This window comes from Rattus norvegicus, chromosome 17 (assembly GCF_021556685.1).
Source record: "Rattus norvegicus strain SHRSP/BbbUtx chromosome 17, alternate assembly SHRSP_T2T, whole genome shotgun sequence".
In the NCBI taxonomy this organism is placed as follows: Eukaryota; Metazoa; Chordata; class Mammalia; order Rodentia; family Muridae; genus Rattus; species Rattus norvegicus.
Genome location: NC_141550.1, coordinates 55769331 through 55785651, shown reverse-complemented (window position 1 = coordinate 55785651; position 16321 = coordinate 55769331). Strand labels below are relative to the sequence as shown.

General features: G+C 42.5%; 1 protein-coding gene across 2 annotated transcripts in view; it reads left to right on the top strand.

Annotated features, from left to right (window-relative positions):
• The window catches only part of Gli3 (GLI family zinc finger 3), a 274470-nt gene extending 258474 nt beyond the window's left edge, over positions 1-15996 (top strand). The window contains exons 12-15 of one of the 2 annotated variants that reach the window (XM_087589731.1): positions 1010-1174; positions 6160-6450; positions 9507-9834; positions 10429-15996. In XM_087589731.1, the coding sequence (XP_087445857.1) occupies positions 1010-1174; positions 6160-6450; positions 9507-9834; positions 10429-12746 (3102 nt within the window). In that variant the 3' untranslated portion in view covers positions 12747-15996. 2 annotated transcript variants of the gene reach the window in all.
• The last annotated feature ends 325 nt before the right edge of the window (positions 15997-16321 follow it).

The following is a 16321-nucleotide window of genomic DNA, read 5'->3' as shown; positions in this document are numbered from 1 at the left end:
TGTGGTCAAAGGATAATTTTGTGAAGTTGATTCTCTTGTTGCCCGTTTAGGTGTGTTAACAGGTATCCAACTCTATTGGTCAAGTTTACACAACTTGCACTTTGACCCATCTTATAGGCCTTAAGTTGAGCATTCTTTATGAAAAACAAAGTTCAGTATACTAGGCTTGGGATGTAGCTCATACCAGAGCATTTCACTGCTGTGCACAAGGCTTTGGGTGCTAAGGTAAGGTTCTGGTTAGAAAGCCCTGTTCATTACTTCCGCAACCACTTGTGGACACAGCATTTGTGGACACAGCGCAGGTGCACTAAAACATTCGTATGGCACTGTTTGTTAGTGTGTATATGATATGAAGCATAAATGAACATCATGTCTTTATCATGTCTCAAGTGTTACTTGTATATGTTCTGAAACCTAAAAAGAACCCAAGTCACTTCTTACCCCAAGCTTTTTGACAAGACAGTTCAGCTGCCTGTGGTTATCATGTCTCCTCACTCCTTGCTGGGTCACCACAGTGAGTAAGAAGCCTCTGGAGTAGGCTGGGGCTGCAGAGAGACTGGGTGCTCTCTGGAGTTGCTGTGAGTGCTGTACAGCCCCTGGTACTTTACATCTTAAAGAGCCTTTACAAACATGATCAAATTCCATGCCTTTGTATGGACACAAAGCCGCATTAATGGACTTTGTGCTGAATCTGAAATCAGTGGGAATTGGAGGAGATCAATGAACAGATAATGAAATTCATTGTCCACATTGAGCTGTCTATTAAAAAAAAAATAGTAGAGGGGAAAAAAGCCTTCAGGAGTTTTACTGGCACTGACAATGCTTTGTCTTCAACTGCCCCAAGCCACATCTGAATCCCAATAAATGCAGAGTTTAGTGGGGGTTTTGTTCCCTGGTTTTGAAAAGCTGCTGACCCTTGAAAGGTCAAGTTTTTATCCACTTGGAGGGGGTGGGCGCAAACTGCAGCTGTTGTTGTGTAGAGTGGTCCAGATTTACCTGTTGTCCTCAGTTTGAAGGTTGTACAAAAGCCTACTCAAGACTCGAAAACCTGAAAACCCACTTGAGATCTCACACTGGAGAGAAGCCATATGTCTGTGAGCATGAGGGCTGCAACAAGGCTTTCTCTAACGCTTCAGATCGGGCCAAGCACCAAAACAGAACACATTCCAATGAGGTAAGCCTTCTCTGCTACCCAAAGCTACCAGCAAAAATAATGAGCTTTCATGGCATCATCTACCTGGTACAGTAGATGTGCTCTGTTTTATTTTCTCTGGGCTGTTCTGACTGAGTAGGCTCTGAGACCCCACAGGTCTGCAGGCAAAGGTTTGAGACCTCAAGTATGGACCATGTTTAGTGGGTAATTCAGATGAAGAAGAAATTCTGTGAAAAACTCTTGCTAAACTTAGTTTCCTGTTGCTCAGACCTGCCACCTACTGACCAGACAGTAGTAGCATTTAATTTAGAGTTCAGGCTGCTTGCTCTAATACCATGGACCCACACAAACTAGGACCTGCTGCTGTCTAAAGACATTCAGAACCATCACACTGGCAAGTGACAGACAGCTCACTCCTAAAAGCATCCAATTTTGTTTTCTAGGAGAGAGCAGTTTTATCACATACGTGATATCTAAAATTATTTTCATCAAGCAAACAGCTTAAATACAATTTTCAGATGTCTAAATTCCAGAGGATCATGGAAGATCTTCTTAGCAGCACAGTTAATATTTAAGTCTGTTATTGAAGATAAAATGAGCAAAGCTTTATGACAGCGGTTTGTGTTAGATTACCATTATTTTTAGATAATTGTCCCCAGACTACTGATAAATGTAAAAATGGTTGCAAATTTGTTTTAGCTAAGCTTTGATGCATATCTGACTAAAAGTATAAAACTTCTTCTTGGGAGGTATAGCTGAAATGTTGACTCCTCGGTAAACTGTCCCCTTAATAAACCAAGTTTACCAATGCTCCCCTCATTTGGGATAGAAATGAGATAACTAAGTAGCACATAGTTCAGGCATAAAAATGTATCCTTGGTTAATTTGAAACGTTGTTGCAAAAGGAGGAATTTACATGTATGAGTGGCCATTATGACCTCATCAGTTGTTGGCTAGCAGTATCTAAACTAAGTGAGCCATTTTGCTCAGGAGACATTTGGCTTTAAGTAGAGGTGGGGGAATAGTTCTGGTAATAGAATAAAACAGATTAAAATGACCTTTAATGAAATTATCTACACTGTCTAAAATGTATATTCAGATCTGATCATACTTGAAACTCAATAATTACAGATCCACAGACCCCAGCTCTTTCAAAAGGTCATGGTGTGATAAGGATGGGTAGGTCATTTTGAATCTCCTGTTAATGACCTAAGGAGATAGATTTCATTTTTTGTCATAAGTACTTTTTCTGACTATAATAGCCACTGTGTCATCTGATGCTGTTGTTTTGAAGACTTTAGGGAATCTAGAATGGGTAAATCCATGGAGACAAAATAGCTTGAGGCTGAGGGAATAGCAGACTGCTGATTTTGGAGTGCTAGAATGTTCTAGAATTATTATACAACATGAAGAATGTCCTTAGTTATTTTTCTGTCAATTTCAATTCATAGAGTTTGAAAATCTTTACTTAGAATTTTAATTAAAATAGTAATTAAATTAGCTATCTTTCATATACTTAAGTAAAAGAAGACATTCATTCCTTTTTGTAGAGTTTAGCCAACCTCCCCTACTGTAGAGAAATTTGGTTAGTGAGTATATTGAGACAGGGATATGCAAATACATAGATTTTCATTGTTTATGAACTTAAAACATGTACACACATCTGCTTATTTTAGGTATAGTCTAGTTATTGTTTTTTCTTTGTTGAGGTTAGGATTATATGAGGATTAAACCTCTTGGGAAACTGGAAGATGACTTGGGCAATAATGTTGTTACCAGGAGTGAGCAATAGCACATAATTAAGATTTACTCACACACACACACAATCATTTTTCTCTGTACCGTGTATGAGGCTCTTTGGTTTCCAGTATGGAGGCCGCCACAGTTCCACATATACAAAAGTTAGGCCTGTGCTGGAAATCCAGGTTCTTGCAGTCCAGTGAGCCCATCCTAGATAAATCCTGGTATTTACTTGCATTTATTTTATTCTCTTATTTATGACCTCACGTCTTTGCTAAGCAAAGAAGTTGTGTGTGAGGACTTTTTGCTCTGATAGGTGTAGCCAAGAACTCAACAGGGGTAGATCCAGGAATACTCAGTTCCTTATATAACAAAAAAGCTGGAATGGCATTTCTCTATGACTTTTGTCCTTGCTCCTTCGGGGCCCCTGGACTGTGACCTCTGAAAGGACTCCCCAGTATAGATCATACAGTTTGTTTTACTCCTGGAGCTACCTTTATGACCATGCTCCAGACCACTCATGAGCAGGACCTTTTCTAGGGAACCTTCATTTTTGGCCTCTCATCGTCATTGCTTTTATTCCACAGAATCTCATTCTTTGTTTTCGCTACCCAGCCAAAGTGCTTCCTCATAAGAAACGCTCCACTGTGCAAGTGTTTACCATGGGACATATGCAGTTGCAAGCATCATATGTACCCATGAGATGGCAGTTAAGCCCAGATTTTAGTAACTGACACCTCCCAGGATTATCTCAACCAAAAAATGAGTCCTCAGTTGTCTACATCTTTGGAATTCATACTTTATACTATAAGTGATTGCATGGTCTCGTTTTTCCTACCAGAAAAGAAGATTCTGCATATAAAATATAAAGGATTACATAAAGAATCTTTATTGAGGTTACACATCTTTGTGTGCAGGAAATCTTACATATGGTAGCACTCATTTGATGTTCAGTGAAAAATAAAATTTATCTGGGAATAGTAGCTCAATGCTATAATCCTAGTGCCTGGGAGGCTGAGGTGAGAGAATACACAGCTAGCGTGGTCTATAGAAAAAGAACTTATTCCTCTCACTGATAAATTGTAGTCAGGAGAAAACACATCAATTGCTTTCCAAAGGATATGCAAGTCAAAATGGTAAACAGCATGTCTGAAGTTGAATGTCTAAGACATGAAAACCTGACCGCTTAATGCTTCTGCTATTATCCTGGCATTTTATTGCTGCCACATAATTTCAAGACCAAGCTCCAGAGTTGTGGTTATGTGTTTTGTTTTAAAGTATAAACTTCCAGAACCTGTGTTCTTATGTATTTTTGTAGGTGACATTTAATGTGCATGTTCACTGGTATGCCATTGGTCTTTAAAAAATGCTAGTTCTGATAAACTTCTCTGTGCACATTGCCCACCCGCTGTGAACCCATTTCCAGGCTAGTCTTAATATTCACATGAATGTGTTTATAGGAAGAGTAGCTCATCCAGTCCCTATCCTGTACCCTGTCATTGTCTTCTCTCCCCTTGCCACACACCTGCATCAGGCACTCTGCTGATGGAGCAGCCTGTCCCATCTGTGCTCTGAGCAAGCACAGGGTTGATGTACAAACACCCAAACGTAATGGCACTGTCGGAGCCATTCTTCTGTCCCTAATGCATGGAATCCTGTACTCTCATTTCATCATATATATGCGGCAAATCACGGAGCTCCTGAGTAGACATAATCTGTAGTTAATGGGAATCAATTCTATCCAACTGAATCTTACATTTGAAGGTAAAGTCTCTCTCAGGATAATGTTCGAAATCTTCACTTCTCTACGTTAACAGAATTTCGGCATTTTAGGTTGCTCTCATTGTGGCCGTAGGCTTTTAGTGAAAAAGCATCTTTTAGACATGCATTTTACAAGACAGGGTGTTCAGCAAGGATAAGAGATACATTATTTTAATCATGCTTTTTATGATGATTTCTTATATACTAGCTTACTATCCGGTACACAGAGGTGGAAATACATAATCCTCTCATTGCTTTCAGCAAGGGATCATGCCAGAACCCCAGCCCACACCAGAATCTGAGAATACATAAGTCTCTTCAATAAAATGCTGCAATATCATATAATATATATACATATATATGTATGTATGTATGTATGTATGTATGTATATATGTATGTATACACACACTCTTATACTTCTGATTACATCTACTGCCTGCTGCAGTGTAATGCCATGTAAATAGCTGCTCTATTGTTTGGGATTAGCAACAAGAAGAAGCATCTATTCATGATCACTGCATGTATAAGGTTTTCACATTATAGGTATGAAGTTTTTGTGTTTTCAACCTGAAGTTAGTTAAGTTTGTGGATGTAGAGCCCTTGGACAGGCAGAGCTGACTTTACTCAATACCAACATCCCAGAATGCTACTCTTGGAAGGCAAGGAAACAAAGATCACCATTCTGGCATTGTTATGTGATTCTGTGATTATATGATTTTTTTTTGTTATAAATGCCCCAGTGTTTTTTAACTGTCTCAGGAGGCATGGTGGATGCCTCGGGGAAAAAATAAAATTAGCAGGGAGAAGTTCTGCTAGTAGATGTGGAACATCAGAGGAAAGACGGTTGGGAGTCTTGGGTTTCTGTAAATCCCTCAGCAGCCTTGAGAAGTATATGGAGTGGGTGTGGAGAGTCTGTAATAAGGCTATGACTTTAGACCAGAGACCTTCTGAGGGTTTTTACATCCAAACCCCAAACAGTTGTAAGGTACCCAGTTACCCAAATGAGCATTTATTTAAACAACGTGAAAACAACTCTGAGAAGCTTAGTTGTATTTCCTATTATAATACCTGTGTACAAATAGTACATTTTCAAAGCAAAGAATTATTATATCTAAGAACCAAGATAATAAATTTCTTCACACAGCCCATCTCCTATAAGATGTATACAAGTGTCCTGATATCATCTTCTTACAAGCCTCTCTCCATTATCATCATCAATAGAGGGAGAGCCATGATACTTCCACTCAGAGCATAAGTGCTTCCAACACTGTAAAGGCAATGTATACACTACTACCACTCACAGAGCTCTCTAAATAATACCTGTTAAGCTAGATCCTATGGACACTGAACAATATTCAAATAGGCTTTCTAAGTCATTAGACCTGATAGGTATCTGAATGCTGGGGAAGTGCTTTTGAAAGAATAGAGTTGTAATGAGCAATTGCCAAATCATAATCACTTTTATTGCCATTCATCAACAATTCCTTTTTGTGGAATTTGCTAGAAACCATATGTATGCAAAATCCCTGGCTGCACCAAGCGTTACACAGACCCCAGCTCTCTCCGGAAACATGTGAAGACTGTGCATGGCCCTGAGGCTCATGTTACCAAGAAGCAGCGTGGGGACATGCACCCTCGGCCTCCACCACCTAGAGATTCTGGCAGCCATTCACAGTCCAGGTCCCCCGGCCGGCCGACTCAGGGAGCATTCGGTGAGCAGAAGGAGCTGAGCAACACTACCTCAAAGCGGGAAGAATGCCTCCAGGTGAAGACTGTCAAGGCTGAAAAGCCCATGGTATGTCATTCACTCTCCTGTTCTGCCAGAGCCGACCAGGCTCATTGAGAAAAGCCCAGATGAACATGTCAAAGGACAACACTATCCCCTTTCATTGTATCCAGCCATTCTGATGTGAGAGTCGTGAGCCCATTGATTGAGACTGCTCACTAGAAGTTAATCTGCTTAGGTAATAACTTTGCTCCGAGGGAGTCTCTAAGATTCTTACCTGACTTATAAAACCGATCCTTAGCTGTACCACTTGTGGTACACAGACATGGCTGTCAGTGTCTCTACTGTGGCTACTCTGTAGAAAATCATTCCTTGAGCCTTTCTGCAAATACATTTTCTGTCTTCCTTGCCCTGGTGACCCCAAGAAGAATAAGCTGAAGTCCTTATTCTTTGGGGGTTTACAGTTCAGTGGGATGTGCAGATTGAAAAACAAATACAATTCCGATGAGTGGGTTTAAACACAAGTCTGTGAAAAGCCTTCTAGGGAAGGAGAATCAGCAATGTGCTCTGAGGGCAGAGGCCCTGAGGACACAGTTCAGCACTCAGCCAGGAGCTCCAGGAGAAGGGGAGGGAGATGAGAGGCACCAGTTGTAGGGTTTTCCAGAGCCAAGGGGGAGTAGGCAAGGGCAAGACTAGTGTTGTGATCACGGGCTAAACAGCTCAGGGAAAGTGAAGACAGCGACAGGATCTGTATGTCACCACAACCCATGATACCTTCTATTACATAAAAAAAATAGAATTGCTAGAATTAGTTATTTACAGCAGTTTCTCTTAAAAATGACATGGTATGGGAATATTTATAGACAAATTAGATTATAAAGATAGAACTCAAAGATTTGCAGACCAAACCCTATATTTGCAGGTGAGAAAATTGAAGTTTCCTCTAGGTTAATCACGGGACCCCTTTCCCCAACAGATGCCGTGTGCTCATATGCATTAAATACCAGATACCTTCACAGACACTTATTAATGAACATTACATTTCTAATATTATTTCTTTTAAAACATGTCTTTAATTTGGTCATCATGCTATAAATTAAATTCTTTCTCCTTTTTTCTTATTAATGCAACACCTCTTCTGTCTATTGCTCCCAAATGTCTTGTTCTCACTTCCTAAGGACAGTGGGTAATAAGGTGAGGGAATTTTGGCTTCTCTATTCTTTTTTTGTTGTTGTTTGTTTGTTTTCGTTTCAACATGCAAATTTTCTTCCCATTTCATCTTTGTTTGGATTTTATGGCATTGTGATATCTATCGTTGGTGAGCATTGCTCAGCTCTGTGCCTTGAACATAGCATGCGAAAACTGTGAAGTTAGATGATGACTCATTGTTATTTTTGCCTGGGACTTCATAATAAGTCACACTGGGCCAACCAAGCAGTTGTTCTCAAATTCTATTTACTATCTTGACCTAGGATAAGTTCAAGTGTGGGACTAGATATGTACTGTGTTCTTTGAAGAAGACTTAGAATTTTTAGCAACTTAACCTCCATCCAATTGAGTGCATATAAGTAGTTTTCTGACTGTAAGAACCTGCTCCTTCTTACATGTTCTGCGGCATGTGTATGCATAGTCCTATACACAGATCTGTGTACATATTTATATTTTGATTATGTGAAAATTACCCAAAGCTTTAAAAACTTGTAGCACCTCTGGAAGAGCTGATATCTCAATACTTTGCTGAGGCAAAATGATTAGGAATTTACATACTCATGATCAGATTTACAAATCTTCCTTAGCTCTGCTTGGTTGCCCAGGTTGAAGTTACTGCACCATGTGGCACTTGCTGAGAAAGTATACATTTGCTTGTATTCGTATGATGTGAAAGTAAATAAAGTGAGACGTTCCCAGGAGCTACCTCTACAGACACTTCCTCAGCATCATTGTTCATCTCACCTGAGGATCACTGAGTGGGTTTTTACTTGTTGTTAGTGGCTCCGGTTTGTACAGGAACTCTGGGTGGGGGGTATTGCAGAGGCTCAGATTAGGGGTCTAAATTTTGTGACTTTCGGTGGCCAACGAACTTTTCTCAACACCACTTTTGTTCTTAAAAAAAAACGTGACTTCATCAGTATGTACCCTTGCAGTTTTATATAGACCAACTAGCTGTACACTGTGAGACCTATCCTGTGTGCTATAGGTCTATTCCCAGACCCTGTGCTGGTCAGACTTTCCACCTACTATTCCATAAGCCCTGGCATAGACAAAAGTAGTACTCTCTTTGATTAAAACTAGTTGGTAGGATTAAGTTTTCATTAGCTACATAATTCTCTTCTAGCGTCTATTTGTTTAAGATTAGGAGATCATACTAAGAGAGGCACACATCAAGAGGAACCATAAAATCAATCTACACACTCAGGGCTACTATCCACTGCAGCTTGTCTTCCCTTCTGAGTGTGACAGAGCAAAAGGATTGATATTTTACCAGTTACAGCCACCTTGAAGGTGGCAGGGAAGAAGACAGAATTATTTGAGAACCAGGTCTGGATAGCCTACAGGTATCTTTGTTGGAAGGAGATAAAGTATTTTATAAAGCATCCCCTATGTGTATGCAGTAGCTCAGCAAAATGAACCCCAGGTGGAACAGTAATAGTTACCAAAGCTTGGAACCTCCTCATCTTTAACTATGCCAGGTCTTTATACTTAGGTACTCTGTGCGATTTGTATCAATTTCCAGTAACAATTGCTCCATTAAGAATTGATCCCATTATATACATAAATACTCTGTTATAGTGAATGGTGAAGACTTTGCCCAGAAATAATGTCCTGGAGGTAGAATTGAAAACAAGAAAGTATGTCTGCGTAGGTGGCATTTGAAACAGGGTGTCATGGCTGATAGCTCTGACCACACCACATCTAGCATCTTCCGTCATCCATTACCTCCCCTGTGTATCAGCCCGGTTGGTGGGCCATTCTCATTTTGGCCCAAACATCCACCAACACATAGTTTTTCTTCTCATTTAACCTGCTGATAACCTGAAGGTTTTGGCTTGCATGAGGTGTCATTTTAGCTTCCTCTCCTTGACCCTTCCTGACGTCATTTTGTTCCTTTCTCCTTGACCCAATAGACATCTCAGCCAAGCCCTGGTGGTCAGTCTTCATGCAGCAGCCAACAGTCCCCCATCAGCAACTATTCCAACAGTGGGCTCGAGCTTCCTCTGACTGATGGAGGTAGTATAGCAGACCTCAGTGCCATCGATGAGACCCCAATCATGGACTCGACCATTTCCACGGCAACCACAGCCCTTGCTTTGCAAGGCAGGAGAAACCCAGCAGGGACCAAATGGATGGAGCATATCAAACTTGAAAGGCTAAAGCAAGTGAATGGAATGTTTCCAAGACTGAACCCTATTCTACCCTCCAAAGCCCCTGCGGTATCTCCTCTCATAGGAAATGGTAAGTCCCACACTAGATCTGTCTGCTCAGGCTATTTCTTTTCCTTTCACTGTAGCCAGAACACACCAAGAGGACCTAGAACCCTTGATTTTATATTGGTTAGTTTCTCCACAGATCCTTAACTTAGGCCAGAACCTGTGTCGATGTTGAACCATTTGTACTGCTTTTCCAGATGGTCCATATTTTGAAAATAATAGCAGAATGATACTAAAACAAACAAATTAAAATGTGAAGAACTCAGATTTTGATGAAGAAATTGTAATTGTTCGGGTTTGAGTGGGGCAAGAAAATCCTCCACAATAGGTGTGTTTGTGGTTAGTGCCTCAACTCTAGTCTCCAAAAGCATAAAACCAAGAAAATTTTACCTGTTTGCCCAGTTCAAGGAACTACAAATGCTCGTCAGCACCTTAACAATGTTCAGGCATTCTCTCCCCCACCCACCCCCACCCACCCCCGGGAGCTGGGGACTGAACCCAGGGCCTTGTGCTTCCTAGGCAAGCGCTCTACCACTGAGCTAAATCCCCAACCCCATGTTAAGGCATTCTTAATGTTACATCTCTCTTTCTCTCCCTCCCCTCTGTGCCTTCCCTCCAGGCACACAGTCAAATAACAACTACAGTTCAGGCGGGCCCGGGACCCTTCTCCCGAGCAGAAGTGATCTGTCGGGTGTAGACTTCACTGTGCTGAACACGCTCAACAGGAGGGACAGCAACACCAGCACCATCAGCTCTGCCTACCTGAGCAGCCGCAGATCCTCGGGCATCTCCCCCTGCTTTTCCAGCCGCAGGTCCAGTGAGGCATCGCAGGCTGAAGGGCGACCCCAGAATGTGAGTGTGGCCGACTCCTACGATCCCATCTCCACAGATGCTTCACGGAGGTCCAGCGAGGCCAGCCAGGGTGATGGGCTGCCCAGTCTGCTCAGCCTCACACCCGTGCAGCAGTACCGCCTGAAGGCCAAGTATGCTGCTGCCACGGGTGGCCCGCCACCCACACCTCTGCCCCACATGGAAAAGCTGAGCCTGAAGACCAGGATGGCCCTGCTCGGGGAGGGGAGGGACTCAGGGGTGACTCTGCCTCCAGTCCATCCTCCTCGGAGATGCAGTGATGGAGGAGGCCATACATACAGCAGGCGTCACCTACTGCCTCATGATGCGCTAGCAAACAGTGCGAGGAGAGCCAGCGACCCTGTGAGGACCGTCTCCGAGAACATGTCACTTCCCAGGGTTCAACGCTTCAGCAGCCTGAATAGCTTTAATCCTCCAAATTTGCCTCCATCCGTGGAAAAGCGTAGTTTAGTGCTGCAAAATTATACCCGGCAGGAGAGCACCCATCCCCGGTACTTCCAAGCATCCCCTTGCCCTCCCAGCATCACAGAGAATGTTGCCCTGGAGGCCCTGACCATGGATGCTGATGCTAGCTTGAATGATGAAGATTTCCTGCCAGATGATGTGGTACAGTATTTGAATTCCCAGAACCAAACAGGGTATGGGCAGCAATTACAGAGTTCCATCTCTGAAGATGGCAAAGTAGCCCGTGAGCCAGAGGACTTGGACTTACCGGGGCTGCCAGACAGTCATGTTGGCCAGCAATACCCAGCTCTGGAGCAACCCTGCTCCGAGGGCAGTAAAACTGATTTGCCCATCCAGTGGAATGAGGTCAGCTCTGGAAGTTCTGATCTGTCATCCTCCAAGCTGAAGTGTGGTCAGCGCCCTACCGTACAGCAGGCTCGAGGCTTTGGGTTATACAGCAATATGGTGGTACATCCACAGAACCTGTGGAAGGTTGGCACTGGCCCAGCTGGGGGATCTCAGACCCTTGGGGAGAATGGCAGTTCCTACAGTGACCCAGAGCACTTTGCAGTCCACAGTGGGGATGGACTTGGCCCCAGTGGAGATACTTTCCATGAACAGGCCTATAAGACCCAGCAGTATGGGAGCCAGCTCAGCAGGCAGCCACTGACTTCCAGTGTTCTAGACAGTGCCTGTGGTGCTGGGATTCAAGGGTCCAAGCTGAAAGGCAACAGTTTGCAAGAGAATGGGGGTTTGCTAGATTTTGGCCTGTCCATGGCACCAAATGAGTTAGCTGACAACATAGTGAATGGCATACAAACCCAAGAACAAATGGGGCAGGGGTACATTGCTCCTCAGCTACTCAGTGGCAGCATGCAACACCAGGGGCCCAGTCGCCCTGGTCAACAGGTACTAGGGCAGGTTGGTGCTACCTCACATATCAACATCTATCAAGGGACAGAGAGCTGCCTACCAGGGACTCAGGACAAGATCAGCCAGCCATCAAGTATGGCAGTTATCAGGGGCTACCAGCCCTGTGCCAGCTATGGGGGCAGCAGGCGTCAGGCAATGCCAAGGGGCAGCCTCACTCTGCAACAAGGACAGCTCAGTGACGTGAGTCAGACCAGCAGGGTGAACAGCATCAAAATGGAGGCACACGGGCAGTCCCATCAGCTCTGCTCTAGCATGCAGAATTATTCCGGTCAGTTTTATGACCAAACCATGGGCTTCAGTCAGCAAGACAGGAAAGCTGGCTCATTCTCCCTCTCAGAGGCCAACTGCCTGCTCCAGGAGAATGGCTCTGAAAATTCTGAGTTACTTTCCCCAGGTGTTAACCAGGTGACCAGCACAGTTGACAGCTTTGAGAGTCATGACCTAGAAGGCGTGCAGATTGATTTTGATGCCATCATAGATGATGGGGACCATACCAGCCTAATGTCAGGGGCCTTGAGCCCCAGTATCATTCAGAACCTTTCCCACAGCTCCTCCCGTCTCACCACACCTCGGGCATCCCTCCCATTCCCTTCTCTGTCCATGAGCACCACCAACATGGCTATTGGGGATATGAGTTCTTTGCTGACCTCCCTTGCAGAAGAAAGCAAGTTCCTTGCAGTTATGCAGTAGGCAGTAGGCAAAGAGGACCACAAATAGAGATAAAAGAATTAGGACTTGAAAGACTGAAATGACTCTGGTTTTTTGTTTTTTGTTTTTGTTTTGTTTTGTTTTTTTCTTTTTTAAGTTCTGTGTGTATTTTAGCAATCTCATCTCACCTGACTGGGATGTGTCTCAAGTATATTCCTTTTATGGAAAAGGACTCTGAAAAACCCTATGGTATTCTAGGGGAGAAACTGTCTTCCATTTCAGGTTGAATCAGTATTGTGACCTTCAAATCACCCTTGTTCTTTTAACCTGTAAGCTGCCCTCTTGTGAGTGAACCAATGGCAATGTATAATGCGCATGTTCTTTCTTTTAGAAGAGAAGCCATCAGATTAAGAGATTCGGCCTGCTTCTCTGACATCCCAAGAACTAGGAATTGGTGTGCTTGTGACCAAGGGGTTGCAGATCCACCTTTTTAAAGTTTTTCTTTACAGTACTCAGTGACTTGCTTTTATGTATGTATGTGTATTTTTAATTTTCACATTGAGTACAAGAATTGAATGAGTAGTGAATTTGAAGATTATTTGTGGGCACAACATAGCTAGTATAAATAGCAGGTTTTTATGTGTCCTCCACCTTGATTCAATTCAGGGCATACTTTTAACAGCTGTACAAAAGTTGAAATGTGGAGATCCTGGAAACGAAGTAGTTTGATCAGGATTTTTTAGGGGTTAAAGTGTTCTGTAAGTATCCCGTGGGTTCGTCTCTATGGTCAGTTCTTGGTTATCTTGCGTACATTCCCTCCACCTTTCTGAACAGTCCGTTACTTAGCACTGCAGTGAGCGTGCACGTGCTGTCGATGTTCAGATGTGTCACGCTTTTAGCTTTTTGGTATAAAGTTAGACCAATTGTAGATCGAAACAATTGGATAGAATCACTTTGCGGATGTTTTTTGGACCTGCTATAATTATTCATTGGTTTCACCTCTTTACTCGTCATAGATTACTGAGAACTGACTATATATAGCTCTGCGTAGATATTTAAACAACCCACAACTAGATGCATCACTACCATTTATTAAATTCACTACAGTTGAGATAAAAAGGTACTTTCTCAGTGCCCTATTATAAAGGGAAAAAATGTGTAAAACTTGGTTGTAAAAGGCAAACCGCACATACATTAACATCAGGAATTAATTGCTTTAGCCATTTTTAGCATTGGAGATCATGAAAGATGATATTTAGTAGCCATGTGAATTCCACATACCATCTGTCCTTAACATTGGACTCGTACTTTTGTATTCCGATTTTAAAGATTTACACAGTGCAGCTGTTCATCACATGCAGTTCACACACGAGAGTCATCCTGTGTGTAGACAGAGTGCATGGATTAAATAGTTATTACTTTAAAACTGTAAACAAAGTAAAATGTTTACCCACCAGCCCCAATATTGGATTTCCCCCAGGTAATTCTTGACAGGGTTGTGTGACCTCTCCTCTTAAATCCTGCCCTCTAAAATTATGAGTAGAAAGGTGAAAACTCAGTAGGTGTTAGGTAATAGGAAGAATGTTATGACCAGCCAATTTCATTCATGCCTGCTTTCTGTCTTTTGGAGCCCAAATTTCAACAGGGGAGCAACTCTACCATGTAAAATGCCTTTGTGGCTATGCTAGCCAGTTTACTTTCTGATAGATGTCCCAAGGACAAGTAAAACAATCTGTAAGTTCTCCATGCCCTGCAGCCTTCTCCCAGGTTCCTTATAAATCAAATGGCAACCCACAAACAAAAGGGAACTACTGGTCTGAGTTTAGGAGACTAAATAAAGCAAGGCTTCTTTTTGCCTCAAGCAGGTCACATTTTCATGGGTGATGGACTATCTGAATTTCATTTGTCAAAAGTCTTTTTAGTTTTTAGGTCTCAGGTCTGGGTCTGACCTGGCACACCCGAATTTTTGGTCCAGTCTCTTTATTACTTTTGATTTCAAAGCAGGGATTCAGGATTCTCCTCCTTCCTCAGCAAGAAGAGTGAGCTTGATTCCTGGTCATAGCCATTGCCTCCTGCAGCAGAGACCTTTCTGGGTGGAGTCCTTGCATGTGACCTTGAAGTTCTCTAGTGCAGTGACTTCCTTTATTGGCAGCCTCTCCTAGGAGACCGTCAGTGCACAGAGCCAGCACCCCTGCCTCCTGACCTTCTGCTTTTGACTCGGTGTTTTCTTTTTTTAATTGTTTATTTTCATTCTTATTTTCTAAGTGGTTGCCTTTAGATTTATGGAATTGATGTTTCCACTTAAAATATCTTACCTTTCTCAATATGAAGATTTCAGGACACAGGTTAAAAAAAAAAAAGGAAGGTGAAAGGGTTCTATCCCTAGATTTCAACAATCTGTCATGATAGTTCAGGAAGCATCATTTGGTCACTAAAACTATCCCGTGGGACCTGAGATCTCTGCAGGCTTGGTGTTTCCTGTCAAAAACCCACCCAGAGTCAGCAGCCTCTCTTCATTTCGTGGCTGCTGTATTCAGGGAAACAGCTTTGGCTCTTGTGTCACAGCTGCTTTTAATGAGAAGGACAGGCTCATGCATGGCACTCTTGGTTAATGTCTGCGTACAGGTTCATGCATGGCACTCTTGGTTAATGTCTGCATTAAATGGTTTTTGGTTTTCATAACTTTCCTGAAGAAGTAGCTAACTCACTTCCCTGCTCCTCACATGCTGGCTTGTCCTGAGCCACAGGTTTTGATTCTTGCAATGTATGTGCCTTATTTTATGTTTCCTTGTCAATGAGAAGGACCAGTTGCTGTTGTCCAGTCAGCACTCAGAGGCTGCATGCCCAGACAGTGTTACCAGGAAACGAGCACAGGACTGTGGCGGTGGTCTGCAGTGTTGGGTGATCTGATTTCCTGGGTTGTTTGAAGCTAATAGGAGGGTGTTCTCCTCTGACAAGTTACCCTTGTATATCCTGCAAATGTGTAAGATAAACTGTGTTCCTTTTCTCCATCATTTTTTAGATTTTTAAAGAATAAAATGTGTAATCCTTTTTAAAGAACAACACATGTAAATACATTCAAGTATTGTAGATGTAGATGGGGATGTGATGGCCTTGGGCCTTCCTTGGAAAAGCCTGTGGCTGCTCAGTGCTCATAGGCCATGGGAATGTCAGCCCAGACACATGAACTCTGCCTTGGCTTTCAGAACCACTTAGTCCTTTTGTAACAAAGAAAAATAAATAATAAAAATGTTTCTTACAGTGTCAATAAAACAAAACCTTTGTACTGAAATATTTTACTGGATTTTTTTAAATTTAATTCCTATTTTTTAAAAAGACACTTTCTCAAGAAAAATCCTTGGGCTATTGTTGACTCTAGAGTGAGTCCATGGAAAGGAGACCTGATGGAGAGCACTATTACAAACCATCATGAAAATCAAAGGGGACAAAAACATTTCCGAATGGAGCAAAGTCATTAAAAGCCATGTTAAAAGTAAGCCTCCATGGGGCTGGAGAGATGGCTCAATGGTTAATGGCACTGGCTATTCCCAAGAATTGTGGTTTAATTCTCAGCACCCACATGATAGCTTATGAAGGCAAGCAACTCTAGTTCAAGG